The following is a 15742-nucleotide window of genomic DNA, read 5'->3' on the forward strand; positions in this document are numbered from 1 at the left end:
ACTCTGTAGCACTATCAGTTTCTTAAATAGAGTTGGGGTATGAGAGAGAAACAAAATCTCAACATGGATCCTTGTCTCTCTTACCTGCTTCATCTTGTTCTGGAAGTATTTACGGTATGATCAATATATGATCAAGTATTTAAGGTATTGATCATATGATCAATATAATGAGGCAGGAAAAAATAGTGAGGGTTGATACTCATAAGTGATGGAAAGTGTAGTGGAGTATGGAAAAATAACATTCTGTGACAGCAGAAAGGCTATATACCTGGCTGCTGCTCTTGCTGTTGAGTTGCTAAGTCATGTCAGACTTTTTGTGACCCCAGGGACTGTAGCCCACCAGGCTCCTCTGTCCATTGAATTTCCCAGGCAAGAATACTGGAGAGGTTTGTCATTTCCTTCTCCAGGGACCTGACCCCAGTCTCCTGCTTGGCAGGCAGATTCATTACCACTGAGCCACCTGGGAAGCCCTGTTTACCTAGTACTTATTCATTAATAATTTTCTTTCTATTTTTATCCTCTCTCTCTCTTTTTGTTTTTTTGTTTGATCACATAGGTAAAGTCCTACTTACTATTGTTCACCTGATGAATGGCACCATAGTGGAATTCCCATCTGCTTTATGCTTTCTGGCAGGTCATTTCTCCCACTGTGAGCTGCTTGTGGGAATCTAGACAGATGTCAGAGGTCTGTCCCTATGTTTCTTTCAAGCTGGCAAGAACTCCACCATGTCTGCCACTCAGGCTCCTCCTGCAGCAGCAGAATCTGTCATAGTGGTTGGACGTTTGTGTAAAATAAGCAAACAGTCACTGATTTTAAGATGTACCATTCACATGTATTTTGTACTTTGGGAAGAAATAGCATTTCAATTTAGCAGTAAGGAGCAACAGAGCAAGGCTGGTTTATTATCTCAAACATATATATATATATAAAGTCTTAGCTATTTTAGTGTCAGTTCAGCCTTTTTCTTAGCAATATATAATGCCCAATTGGTATCAATATTTAATGAGAAAAATGGTAGAAAATGTCTGTGGTTCCCTATACCCTTCCATTACTCTACCCTTCTCCCCTTCCCCCACTTTGTTACTATCTTTTAAAGTAACCAAAAAAAATGGATTAAAGGTTTTGTTTTATACTTAATAAAAGAGAAAAGAATCGAAGCATGTCTTAAGTGAAGTCGCTCAGTCGTGTCCAACTCTTTGCGACCCCATGGACTGTAGCCTGCCAGGCTCCTCTGTCCATGGGATTTTCCAGGCAATAGTACTGGAGTGGATTTCCATTAGTAAAAGTGCTGTAGTAGTCATGAGTTCCCTAATATAAATGTCACTTTCATCTGTATTCTCTGCCAGCCACACTCCCATTGAATTTTCTAATCGTTGTCCAGCGATTGAGACTAGATAATCTGGCTTAGTTTAGTAACCTCAAGAGAGATTTTAAATAAGACAACTTTTATAAGTCTCCTCAAATATTGTGTATACCAGCTTCTTCAAGCACACTTCACTGACTAGAGTAACTCTTATGTCAATTTTGGCAACTTGAAAATTACCTTATATAGTTTGTACCATCAGGATGAGAACCTGTCACACTCTTCCTGCCTTTGGATCAAAGATACACTGAGTCAGAGTCTCCACACTGTCATCTGTTCCTAGTGAGGTACCCAGAGAGGAACATTCAGTCTTTTAGGCCACTGGGCCACTGTTTTTGCATCAGTGCAAGAGGTGCTGCTGCTCTGTTACCACTGCAAGACCAGGAGCAGCACCTTGTGATGGGGAAGAATTACTGCACCACTTCCGGGCTGAATTTACTGCCAAGGACCAACTTGGCTTTGAGGTTTGGCAGGGTAGAAGGGAATGGTCATAGAGCTCACTGGTTTAATTTCTCATGTACATGTGCATGTGTGTATATTTATAAATTTATGTACAGGTATATATGTATTACATATATACTTGTGCATTACATATATATATATCTTTGTGAAGAAAAATTGTTCATTGAGGCAATTTTGTATTCAAACAATTTAATTGGTTAACTGTTTTTTAGCAGGGCGATTATTCATAAAGTTGTACTTGATAATTTAACAGTTATAATGCAAGTACTTGCGTTTTTTGTTTTTTAAATTATGTGCCATTAACTTTTCAGGACATTTTCATTGCCTTTGTAATCAGGTTTAACGTCTAATTTAAAGAGAAGATACATGAAATGGTGAAAGGATCTCAGGATTTTATAAAATAATTTGATCAACTCTTATTTCACTGTTATAATGTCACCATCTTGTAAAAAGGAGTTGAAAGTTAAGAACTGTTCAATAAGAGAAAGGTCAGTATGCCAATGAGCAAAGGATTCACCGTAGTCTTTGTGAAGGCTGACAAAGTAAATGGTATATTTTTAAGAAAAGAAAATGATAAAGTAACATTAGCAAAATATTCCCAAACGAGGATCTATAGAGTGAGGCAAATTACCTCTTGCAAGAGATTTGGTTAATGACAACTTGGAAAATTTTAAGATAATAAGTTCATAACACAAAAAGCATTTAGGTGAAATTATCTAAATGCATTCTGCTTTGTGAATCTGTTATCAAAACACTTTTACACCCTGAAAAGAACAGGAGTTTATTAATATTCATAATGCATTTTGAAAGCACATGTAATACTTGCATTCTGAAAACTCAGTGTAAGAAGTGAAAAAAAATTGTTCTTAAGATTTAGAATATTCTAAGAGTAAAATGATCTGGAAGATAGTTCTTCCTTTTTTGCATTTTTGCAGGTCTTTTCTCAACAACACAGATGCAACCTACACCAACCCCTTATATTTGCCAAGTAAACAGTTTTTTAAGTTGTTTTTTTTCCTATCACTGGAAATTACATTCCCCTTCTATTAATAATAATTAATCTTCCCACTTAAAAAATATTCATTGTACACATCAGTTTTTCTTGTTCTCCTAGTGATGGAACTTGCTAAAAGAAAAGTAATTTACTCTTTGGTTATGACTAAAACTGCATTTAGCTATGCAGTGACTACTAAGTGTTATATGTCTAGGTGCTGAGGATTCAGAGGGCAGTGGGACAGACATGATTCCCCCTTTGGGGGAGCTTATTTTATGATGAGGGAGACCATCAAAATAACCAATTGCAAATTATGACAAAGTGTTGTGAAAGAAATAAATTGGATGATGGAATCATTGGATGGGCTTCCCCAGTGGCCCAGCAGTAAAGAATCTGCCTGTAATGCAGGAGACATGGGCTTGATCCCTGGGTCTAGAAGATCCTCTGGAGGAGGGAATGGCATCTCACTCCAGAATTCTTGCCTGAAGCATCATGTAATGATATGGGCCCTTTCTTGAGAACTCTCACATTCAAGTACCCAATTTTAACTGAGGGCATCCTACCAGAATTTCTTAGTCTTCAAATTTATATTCCCTTTTAAAGTTTTTTGGTGCTTTGCTTAAAAAACATAAAATACCCAAGGGCTGATTCTGGTCTTATTTCTACATGGCTAAGTCCAGCATAGTGTTTGATACAAGATAGATAGATGTGCTTAGTAAATACTTGTTTATTAAATGAGTTCTTTTGATAATATGGGTACAAACAAGAGGTAAATACTCTTAGTGGCAGAGAATAAAGAGGTCTCTGTGAAAAGAGCTTATATGAGAAGGCCTTTTGTATAAGGCCATATAAAAGAACTTATATGGAAAAGGTAGAAGTGATATTGGACTTTGAAAGATGGGATTTAAGGAGAGTGAGAGAGTAGGAAATCATGTGGAGTTATAGAAATGTAGGTGAGATGTGCAAAATATACACTATCTTGGGTCCCAATGAGAGCAATACCATATTATATTCCACAGCTGTCAGTGATACCCCCAAGCAGATTCCCTTTAGAAGACCAGAGAGAGATTGTCAGAGATTCCCAAGACTGGGGTAGGTTTCCCCTAATGTATTCTTGACTGGAAAATTACAGGGTTTCTTTTTTTTCCCCCTTTTCCCCCTTTCCCTCTTGTTCTTCTCTGTCTCATGACTCAGAATCCCATGGTTATGTCAGACTCTCCAAATAAAATGCCAGAATATTTTAGAGGAAAGGTACAAAGTATCACAAACTCAAGTGATTAATGCAGCATCTTCCCACTCCACCCTGTTAAGTGTGGGAATACAAAATGATAGATAAAACTTGACTTTTGTCCTCGCAAAAGTTAATCAGGTGAACTAGACGTAAAACTTAGGAGCATTGAGAGGCTTTGGCTGAGATATATATGGAGTAGTTTGGGTGCATTTTGCCAGTTCTGGGACTTTTAAAGATGATTTCTTGGAAAAGATGAGAAGGCATTAGGTGATGAAGGATGGGAAAAGTCTATTCTAGACAAAAGAAAAGCATGCCCAACAGCAGGGGTGTAGGAAGCAGCAGAGCCTTTGCAGTAAGCAGCTAGCCTTGCCGCCAAGTGGTCAGTGCCTTGGGTCCCTCCTTCTGGTTTTCAGGACTGTGTGGTGGCACCCCTCCTGTCTTGCTGTGTAGGCATCTGTCCACTTCCCTTCCTCAGATCAGTTGGCTTAGTGGTTTGTCTTCTTTTAATGTGCTCACAGAACAAGTTTGATTTTGTTAATCATTTGTTACCTCTTTTCTCCCCCTACCTCAAGTTTTTGTGTTTTTGTCATTATTTTCAGCGTTCTAGTTTCATTGAGTTGACTTGTTTTTTGTTGTTGCCCTTTCAACTTCTTGATTTGAAGGATTATCTCATTTATTTTAAGACCCTCTTTTAGGCATGTAAGGATATAAATTACTCTCTAAGCACTGTATCTCTCTGATTTTGACATGTATTACTTTTGTTGTCATTCAGTTTTAAACGTTTTGTGATTTCCATTGTGATTTCCTCTGTAAACCCATGATTTATTTAGGGAGTGCATATTCAAGTTTCCAAACAAAGGGATTTTGTTTTAACCTTAAAAAAAAAAAAAGCAAAAACTGTTGATTTCTAACTAAATTGCACTATGATTAAAGAATGTATAGTCTGTGTGATATCAATTCTTTGAAAATTTGGGTTTGTCTTGTGCCCTAGTTCCCAGTCCTTTTTTGTACATCTTCTATGGTCCTTGAAAAGAACAGATTACTTATTTCTTAAAAGCCAACATATATACTTGTTTATATATTTTTGTCTTTTTTTTTCGGTATTCTAAATAATTTGCTTATTAAATACTGAAAAATGTATGTTGAAATTTGCTGGGAGCCTGTGTGAGGAATCCCGCCTGTGACAAAGGTCATGAGAAAGGAAGCCCAACAAAACGCAAAGGCGTGATCCGGCTTCAGGGGTTCCCCCTGGGTTTTCCTGAACATCTACCCCAAAAACCAGAGTCTGCCTGCTTTATTGTACTGTGCTTTCCACTCTTCTGACATTCTCTGGAAAAATGTTAATTCAGGGCTTCAGTCTCCTGCATATGAAAGGAATGTTTCAGCTCAAACCTCTCTGATGGCTCTCTAACTTGCCTGACAGGTTCCCCCGGACTTTTACAATTTGTGAATTGCTTACAGCCCCCCAACCGCGAGAGGCACAAAGCTTAAAGCATCTTAAAGATACAGAGCCTTTTCTAAAGAGCTAAAAATTATATTGGTGACGGGTTTTCACTGTTGACTCAAAGACTGCTGCCTCCATATTCTTTATCTTTTAGGCACCTGGGAGGATATTAATCAGTGTAATCGGGATGCAGAAATAGGGGTATAGTAGTTTTGATGTTAGCAACACTAGACTTTTGAGTTAATTACTTTTCTCTTTGTTATAAATCACTGTACTCCTTTTAGTTGTTATAAATTGTTGTATCCTTGCTATGTAAGAATGTAACTTTATTTAGTGCTTTCTGAGAGTCGCAGGAGACTTTGGGAAGAACAACATTTTTAAAACAAATAAGTCTTCTGGTTGACAAACCCTTATCAGAAAAGGGCCGTAAAATGTTAATTGGCCTTCTGGCTGGAAGATGATGTAAATCACCTAAGACTTGTGTATACGACTAAGTATGTAGAGAGAAAGCCTGGTCTCCATAAGAGTCAGGGCTGCTGACACTGCATAATTTTGTATTACCCATTGATCTCTATGTACAATCAAAAAGTATAAAAAGCCTTCTGAACAATAAAGGATGAACCAGTTTCTCAGACTAGTCTCTCGAACTAGTTTCTTGGAAATCTGGTTTCCCCCGTGTCTCTCTCTCTCTCTTTCTCCCTCTCTCTCCCTCTCTTTTTCAGGCTGAATTCTCATCTGGAGCAGGGAGGCTCACCACATCTACTTACTTGCCCTGGATTCTAAGATCCGTGAGAGAGGGAGCCCAAGGCGGGGCACCCTCCGATATTCAAACGGGCGCTGGTGGCCCAACATAGATGGTGCAAATCTCTTGTCCGAGGTTTTATTAGCTTTCCCCGTAAACCAAGTTGTTCAGCCTCTTTTCTCCACTAAATTTTCCTACTATACTGTTTCTTCTTAATTTCTCTTATATTTCTAAATAAATAAATTTTCCTCGCCTACGCTGTCTCCCCTTCGAATTCTCTGGATCCACCGGGGCAGGACCCCAGCAGAAATACTTATCAATTAAAGATTTGTCAGTTTCTCCTTGTAATTCTGCCATTTTTTCTTTATCTATTTCTGAGTAATATTATATACCATATGGCTGTGTACGTGCACACTCAAGATTGTTTAAATTTCTTAGTGAATTTCTCTGTTCATTATTCTATAAAAATGAACCTAAGTTTTAAAAATAGTCTGTTTATTAGTATTTCTATACCAGCTTTATTTTTATTTGTATTCACCTGCAATTTCATTTTCTACTTTTTTTTTTTCAGTTCAATCGCTTAGTCGTGTCCCACTCTTTGTGACCCCATGAACCACAGCACACCAGGCCTCCCTGTCCATCACCAACTCCTGGAGTTTACCCAAACTCAGGTCCATTGAGTCAGTGATGCCATCCAACCATCTCATACTCTGTTGTCCCATTCTCCTCCTGCCCTCAATCTTTCCCAGCATCAGGGTCTTTTCAAATGAGTCAGGTGGCTAAAGTATTGGAGTTTCAGCTTCAACATCAGTCCTTCTGGTGAACACCCAGGACTGATCTCCTTTAGGATGGACTGGTTGGATCTCCTTGCAGTCCAAGGGACTCTCAAAGAGTCTTCTTCAGCACCACAGTTCAAAAGCATCAATTCTTCGGCACTCAGCTTTCTTCACAATCCAACTTTCGCATCCATACATGACCACTGGAAAAACCATAGCCTTGACTAGATGGACCTTTGTTGGCAAAGTAATGTCTCTGCTTTTCAATATGCTATCTCGGTTGGTCATAACTTTCCTTCCAAGGAGTAAGCGTCTTTTAATTTCATGGCTGCAGTCACCATCTGCAGTGATTCCACTGCAGTCACTGTTTCCACTGTTTCCCCATCTATTTCCCATGAAGTGATGGGACCAGATGCCATGATCTTCGTTTTCTGAATGTTGAGCTTTAAGCCAACTTTTTCACTCTCCTCTTTCACTTTCATCAAGGGGCTGTTTAGTTCTTCTTCACTTTCTGCCATAAGGGTGGTGTCATCTGCATATCTGAGGTTATTGATATTTCTCCAGGCAATCTTGATTCCAGCTTGTGCTTCTTCCAGCCCAGTGTTTCTCATGATGTACTTTGCATAGAAGTTAAATAAGCAGGGTGACAATATACAGCCTTGACGTACTCCTTTTCCTATTTGGAACCAGTCTGTCGTTCCATGTCCAGTTCTAACTGTTGCTTCCTGACCTGCATACAGGTTTCTCAAGAGGCAGGTCAGGTGGTCCGGTATTCCCATCTCTTTCAGAATTTTCCACAGTTTATTGTGATCCACACAGTCAAAGGCTTTGGCATAGTCAATAAAGCAGAAATAGATGTTTTTCTGGAACTCTTTTGCTTTTTCCATGATCCAGCAGATGTTGGCAATTTGATCTCTGGTTCCTCTACCTTTACTAAAACCAGCTTGGATGTCTGGAAGTTCACAGTTCATGTATTGCTGAAGCCTGGCTTGGAGAATTTTGAGCATTCCTTTGCTAGCATGTGAGATGAGTGCAATTGTGTGGTAGTTTGAGCATTCTTTGGCATTGCCTTTCTTTGAGATTGGAATGAAAACTGACCTTTTCCAGTCCTGTGGCCACTGCTGCGTTTTCCAAATTTGCTGGCATGTTGAGTGCAGCACTTTCACAGCACCATCATTTAGGATTTGAAATAGCTCAACTGGAATTCCATCACCTCCACTAGCTTTGTTTTTAGTGATGCATCCTAAGTCCCACTTGACTTCATATTCTAGGATGTCTGGCTCTAGGTGAGTGATCACTTCATCGTGATTATCTGGGTCGTGAAGATCTTTTTTGTACAGTTCTTCTGTGTATTCTTACCACCCCTCCATACTATCTTCTGCTTCTGTTAGGTCTGTACCATTTCTGTCCTTTATTGAGACCATCTTTGCATGAAATGTTCCCTTGATATCTCTAATTTTCTGGAAGAGACCTCTAGTCTTTCCCATTCTATTATTTTCCTGTATTCTTTGCATTGATTGCTGAGGAAGGCTTTCTTATCTCTGCTTGCTGTTCTTTGGAACTCTGCATTCAAATGGGTATATCTTTCCTTTTCTCCTTTGCTTTCTGCTTCTCTCCTTTTCACAGCTATTTCTAAGGCCTCCTCAGACAGCCATTTTGCTTTCTTGCATTTCTTTTTCTTGGTGATGGTGTTGATCCCTGTCTCCTGTACAGTGTCACGAACCTCTGTCCATAGTTCATCAGGCACTCTATCTATCAGATCTAGTCCCTTAAATCTATTTCTCACTTCCACTGTATAATCATAAGGGATTTGATTTAGGTCATACCTGAATTGGTCTAGTGGTTTTCCCTACTTTCTTCAATTTAAGTCTGAATTTGGCAATGAGGAGTTCATTATCTAAGCCACAGTCAGCTCCTAGTCTTGTTTTTGCTGACTATATAGAGCTTCTCCATCTTTGGCTGCAAAGACTATTATCAATCTGATTTCGGTGTTGACCATCTGGTGATGTCCATGTATGTGGTTTAATTTTGCATTTCTGGTGTAAGTATTATGTAGATGGATTTAGTATTTTTCAGCCATTCAGATCTTTATCTTTTTGATAGTGAACACATTATACCTGTATTTCCAAATTCACCTTACAGTTTTCTTCTTCATAACACCAGAGTTATTTATAGATAGGTTATTTAGTGATATCAGTAGTAGTACTACTATTACACTAATCATTTTATTTACATGTTGATTATTTGACCTTAGTCAATAGAGGGAGAAAGACAAGGGAGCCCTAAAGGAGTAGTGTATCTAGTGAAGAGCAGGTAGAGCTGTTGAAATCAAGACTACTCCTGAGTGGCAGAGAGTATGGGAGAACCTTCACAGAGAAAAGGAAAGCTGTAGTCCTCTAGCGTTCTGGGGAAGTGAGGTGAGTGCAGCAGCAGACAGGTATATGGTGAAAAGGAGAGGAAGGATCCCTAAATTTCAAGTCTAATTCCAGCTGTGCTTCTAAGAGTAGCATTTGCAGGCCATACTTTTTATCCTTATCTTCTCATCTGTAAAAATGAGGAGAGTTAACTTTTACATCAGACAACCTGAATTTGGCTTTTAGGCAGGTTTCTAGATCAGGGTAATACGGTAGTAGTTATGTGTCTGCATTTTATAAAGACATTTGATATAGTCGTCTTTCAGATTGTCCTTTGAAGACAAGAAACTGTACATGAGTGGCAGCACTTGGGAGAATTTGTAACTGGAAAATTACCTGATAAAGTGACTCAGGATTCTTTCCTCAGTATAGACTCATTCACCATTTTTAACACTGACATGGATAAAGATATTGATGCTTGCTGATTAAATATCCAGCATGTTAGATAACAGAATCAGAATCAAAGATGATCTCAGCAGGCTGCAACTAAGAGCCAAATGTGGTGAGATGAAAGGCTGTGGGTTCCTCTAGTTGGGCCAGCAGGCACTGCACAGGACGGGAGGCAGGGGCTTCCTTCAGATCCCGCCTCCGGTACCTTCTGTGTGACCCCTGGCCCCACATTCAAAAGGTAGAAAAGAGTATTGAGGATCCTTTCTTTATCCCCTAGTCATACCACTGCATTCCCCAAAGGCAGCCAAAATTATTAGGTTTTTAAAGTGAATCCTTCCAGAGAAATTTGATGCCAAGGTAAGCAGATTGTGTGTGCATATATTTTTCTCCCCACTCTTGTATTTTTGTACAGATTTATACAGATGGGTGTATATGATTCGCAACAATTTTGTACCTTATTTTTTTCCTCATCTTTTATGGGTTTATGTGGTAGGTTTTTATGTATCAGTATTTTTTTTTAAGTGGTTACACAGTATTATCTTGTAAGGATGTATCATAGCTTAGTTAACCAGCCCTTTACAATCGGGCGTTTTGTCTGTTTGTAGTTGTTAACTGTTACGGGCAATGCTGTAAGTTCTATCTGTGTGGTCTTAGAAGTGGCAAAAGTCTCCTTAGGTCATCAGTATCGTCCTCCTTGCCCTCTTGTTTCTTGTAATCTTAGAGAAAAAAAAGAATTTTACAGCTGAGAAGGATTTATGTGTCATAAAGTTCAGTGATTCTCGAAGCATGAACCTTGAGCTAGGAGTAGCAGCAGCAGCACTGAGAATTGGATGGAAATGCAGATTCTTGGGGCTCATTCTAGACTTTCTGAATGGGAATTTCTCGGGGTGAAGGGGCAGCAGTTTGTGCCAGCATCTGACTTGACATATGAGGAAGCTGTGATTAGAACAGTGAAGTAACTTACCAGACATTATGTAGTTACTGGTGGCTTCTGTTCTGTTTCCCCCATAACTTGTTTTTCTTGTGTAGTTTTGTCTCTTTAGAGAAAAAAAAACAAAACATGTTTTGTTTTTTAAAGTATCAATATAGAAAATAGGTCATTGATTCACTTCCTACTGTTTTCATTTGTGTTTTTTGAAGTGAAGTGAAGTCGCTCAGTCATGTCTGACTCTTTGCGACCCCGTGGACTGTAGCCCACCAGGCTCCTCTGTCCATGGGATTCTCCAGGCAAAAAAACTGGAGTGGGTTACCATTTCCTTCTCCAGGGGATCTTCCTGACCCAGGGATCGAACCCAGGTCTCCTGCATTGCAGGCAGACGCTTTAACCTCTGAGCCTCTTTTGGAACATAGCAAATTCAGATTGAATTCTATTTTGAGGTTTTTATCTCGATTCTTTAGATTGAGCCAACTTTTAAAAACCAAACCTTAAATTGGCTCCCTGCTATTTTTCACATGGCAAGACTTTTGGTTGTCTCAAGGGTGACCTCTGACTTCTTTTTTCAGACTCCTTTCCCATCACATCCTCTCTCTCCTTTTAGAATTTCTAAGCTATATCCTGTTCCTAACTACATCTATTCCTTGCCTCATATTCCGACTCTTACTTTTTCTTTTCTCTCTATACTGAAATCAAACATTCATCTAATTTCATCTTCTTTGAAGCATTTCGACTTCCAAATTGAAAAAATCAGTACACTTTAGCCTTCCCATGGCATTTTGATTTTGTTTCTGTACTTGACTTTATTGTACTGATAAGCATTTATGTCAGCCTTAGTTTATACACTCCTTGAGGACATGAACCATATTTTATTCATTGTCACTGTTCAGACTTCTTGTACCATTCTGACTTCCTGATTGATAGACAAAGGTAGGTTGTGTTTATGTTCATGCACAGTTGGGATTCAATGGAAGAACAAGTGCGCTCTGGGCTGTACTCAGAATCTGTAACTCTCAACCAGTGGCCTTATAAATATTTGGATGACTGCATGGGTTAATAAGCACGAGAGGGATATGTCAGATCCTCCTTCTCTACTGGATTTTACAAACGAAAATGACCAGTCCACAGTCAGTTGATGCGTATGTTGGTATCTTACATGCCTGGCATAATGTTGTGCTTGGGGGATGCTGTGTGTTCAGTGTCATTTCCATAAATGGAGGCCAGCATGTTGTTGACACTCCTGTATACTTGTATACATTTAAATTACATGCATTGTTTCCTCTTTGTGAACTTCAAACTTAGACATAAGGTGCTAAGGAGATGTTTAAATTTATTATCTTACGATTACTCTGTTGTGCTAAATACCCAAATATCAAGTTTAGGTATGTCTGTCCTATTGAGGAAGCTGCACATTCCAGTAAAACACAAAATTTTCTCAGATCATTGCAACGTACTTGTCAAGGAAGACTATATTAATATATGCTTCCCTGTAGGAATAGAGTGAAAATATTGTCATTTTTATTTCAGTTTTCCAAAATCATTATAATTATACTTAAATTTTAATTTTGAGTGGTACTCAAAATATACTTCATAATATTTTAGAGAATTTTGAAAAGAAGGAAATCTTGGAAGATGAGTTTTCAAATGGTGGTTGCCTAGAATATAGTGATTTTGGTTCATCAGGCAAATGTTCCTATAAGCTGTCCTGAGAAATGGAGATGTTATGGGTGACTTAAGGCCAAAGTTAACAACTTTGAAAGAATGTGCCACTATAGTAATTTTGAAAGTATTTTTCTCCAAGACACATCATTTTTTCAATTTTTAGCAAATTGTGTGGAAAATGGAGAAGTGGAATGCTTTAATAAAATTTTGTGATCAGAGGTAAATTGTGAAAATTAAATATAATCAATTACCAGTCCATTTAGAAACATATTATCTTAGCAGTTGTATTGGAAATTCACATATAGCAGTGTTCTTAATTGCTATCTTTAGCTCAATAAGTTTAATAACCTTATTGTAATGGTATAACATTGTAAATTTGATCTTACTGTAATGTCATACCAGACACAAGCAAAACTACTTTGTCATTGTTCCTAGTCATTTAAAAGCCAGTTCAGATAGTAATGCACAAGAAGGTAGAAAAACGTTACTCTTTTCCTGTCCTTAGGAGCTTATAGTTGGAGACTGTGCAAAGGAAGCAGAAAGCATTCTGCACAGTCATTTCCAGTTTTGCGGTGAGACCTAACTTTCTATTTATCTGGCATCTTTAATTACTGTTGTTATTTGTCCACAGCCGATGGAACGTTTGTGCGTGTTAATATCATCCAGGGCAGGCTGTGGTGGATGCTCGATAAAGTAAAGCTGTGTCCCATCTGTGTTCCTGTCTCTAGCACCTATTTATTTCCCACCGAAATGTAGAGCTGAGTTTCTCATTTTGTCGTCTTCTAGTGAGCATTTGTCCTGTGCGTTCACATTCTTTCTTCACGGGGAAAGTAATGTATGCACAAGTGTGGAGATTGCCCAACACCAGCCAATTTATTTGATCAATGAGGAGCATATCCACATGGCTCAGTCTTCACCTGCACCATTTCAAGGTAAGTAGACAGTGATGTCTCTCCTCTCCACCACTCCCTACCCGGTGGATAGCCACCTTGCCCAGTGAAGTCTCATGGAATGAGGTAGTATCTGAAATGGACATGTCGAGCAAAGCAGGAAGAGTTAGTTTCTGAAGAAGAAAGGGAAGATCACAAGTAAGTGATGATAGCTTGCTCATTTTTTTTTACTGAAAGCTTCCCTCAGCTACAACATGGTCTTAAGTGTGTCGAAGAATAAAGTGTGGAGGATTTCCTGAGGATCAAAAATTTTATAAGTTAAAGATTTTCCTTGTTTTCTTTGTCCTGGTTTTAGGACTGTATTGACTAACAGAGTTACTGTTAAGCTTTGTACTCTTCGAAATTTTAACCAAAATCAAATTCCTGCAGTTGTATAGTCTGTACTTACTTTATTAATACCTTATTTTCTTTTAATTTTAGACTGCATTGGTTGTAGATATTTGGTTGTAATTTAACTTACATTCATATTTTCATGAATGCTTGACTACCTAGATATCAGCAAAATAACACCACGTTTCTTTTTTCTAACTATATATTCTAAAGCTTTGGTTTTGTCCTTGGAATTCATAGTTTTCTATGAAAAACTCTTTTTAAATGTTATAATATTAAATTGAACCATATAGAAACATTTTTTGTTTGTTTAATCTTATCAACTCTAAAGATACCTGGTTGAAATAGCCTTAGTATATCACAAAATGTAATTTTAAAAATATTTTTATTAAAATTGACTAAAGTATTTTATTGATATAATAGTTAAATGAGTGTTTAGCCTCCATATTATCTATATTGGTTTTTGGTCTTATACAAATGATTGCAAGTTAATTTGATGAAAGCAGCTTTTTCTTGCCCTGAAGATTGTTAAGCCTTTTTTTTTTTTTTTTTTTAAGGTAAAAAAGAACATTGAACCTTATGTAATTTTGTCCTGATCATTGCCTGCATTTTCCTCCATCTAGCAACACATTTTAAACTGTGTACTTTATTATTCTGTAGTTTTTTGGATGTTTTATGTATGAACTGCTATATTATTCAAAACAGCCCAGTTCTCAAACTGTACGCTTGAGTTGTACAATATGCTCATTCTGTGGATTGTCAGGATTATTTAAACACTATGTTTCCTTGACTCTGAAAGTGCTGAGGATCATCTGACTTTAGATTTTGTGGAGCAAAATAAAAGCATTTACTTAAAGTAACAAAAGGAATTACTAGTCATGAGAAAAGATGACTAACCTAAGTTGGGAAAGATAATATTGGCCATACTTGGTCCTTGTAGACTACTTACTTTACATATTACTGGTTTGTTACTAATATCTTGAATTATGGAAGACTTTGTGGGGCATTATCCTGCTTATTTCCCATGATTGGTGTAGAGAAGGTACATTCTTAGGTGTTGGTATGTAGACAATTATAGTGAACATAATTAATCATATTGATGTGGGGATTTCTTGGAAGTGTTAAAACAGGAAAATTGCCCTTGATTAGCTGTATTGCTTAGATCAGTATTTCTCCATTTGTATCCATACAGAATAGCAGAAGGCAACACGAAATATGTGATGTCTTTAACCATCTCTGTCTTGATTGATGTGATATATCATCTAGCAGTTAAGAAAAAAAAACTTTCTCCCAAAAAGGACCTCCCAGTGAATGCTTATGCTGAGATTTGTTTTTATAAGTGAGGATCAAGGAAAAGTGACTTTTATCCCTAGAAAAGTGTTATTTGAAATGTAGAAATACTTACTGTGAGAATAAGAACTGAGTTATACAGTGTTATGTTAACTGCATTTTGGGGTCTAGCTCAGTGAAAATGACATCAAGGTCAAACAGTGAAAGAGTTAGAGAGAAGGACTTTTTAAGTCCTTTACTTTACGTAAAATAAATTTTATTTTAGAGTTAAAAGTTTAATCAGCAGACCTCTAAAATTGTTGTAACTGAATTTATACATAACATTATGTTTCTGATTTGGTACATTAATACTTTTCTGCCAACAGACATTTTATTTATATATTATTTTTAAATTACCTCAAATATTTAGGAAGTCTCAGGAAATCATAGGGAGAGTATTCAGGTCCCAGGCTGGTTTCAGGGTATATGTATTGAATGGTCTTCTGTCATAGAAGATTCAGTATTCACACTGTATGAGCTATTACGAAATTGATATTTATATGCTTTAATGTATAGATAGATAATGTATAGATAGCTTACGTATAGATAGCTTATATATTGTGTGTTGTTGTCCTTGTCTTATGGTGTTAATTATATCTCCTCTCATTTGATTTCCTTCAAAAATTGATTTGAGTTGAGAGGCATATAAAAAGTACTAAAACTAGAAAAAAGAAATTTTTTTTAAATTACACTTAAAAAGGAGTTAGGAAATAAAGAGCA

At 37.5% G+C, this 15742-nt stretch overlaps 1 protein-coding gene across 2 annotated transcripts in view; it reads left to right on the top strand.

Annotated features, from left to right (window-relative positions):
- MED13L (mediator complex subunit 13L) overlaps window positions 1–15742 on the top strand; it is a 283774-nt gene that overhangs the window by 207007 nt on the left and 61025 nt on the right. For both annotated transcript variants that reach the window (XM_040251636.1, XM_040251637.1), the window contains exon 5: window positions 13200–13345. In XM_040251636.1, coding sequence (XP_040107570.1) covers window positions 13200–13345 — 146 coding nt within the window. The remainder of the gene's footprint in view (window positions 1–13199; window positions 13346–15742) is intronic.

This window comes from Oryx dammah, unplaced genomic scaffold (genome assembly GCF_014754425.2).
Source record: "Oryx dammah isolate SB20612 unplaced genomic scaffold, SCBI_Odam_1.1 HiC_scaffold_12, whole genome shotgun sequence".
Taxonomy (NCBI): domain Eukaryota; kingdom Metazoa; phylum Chordata; class Mammalia; order Artiodactyla; family Bovidae; genus Oryx; species Oryx dammah.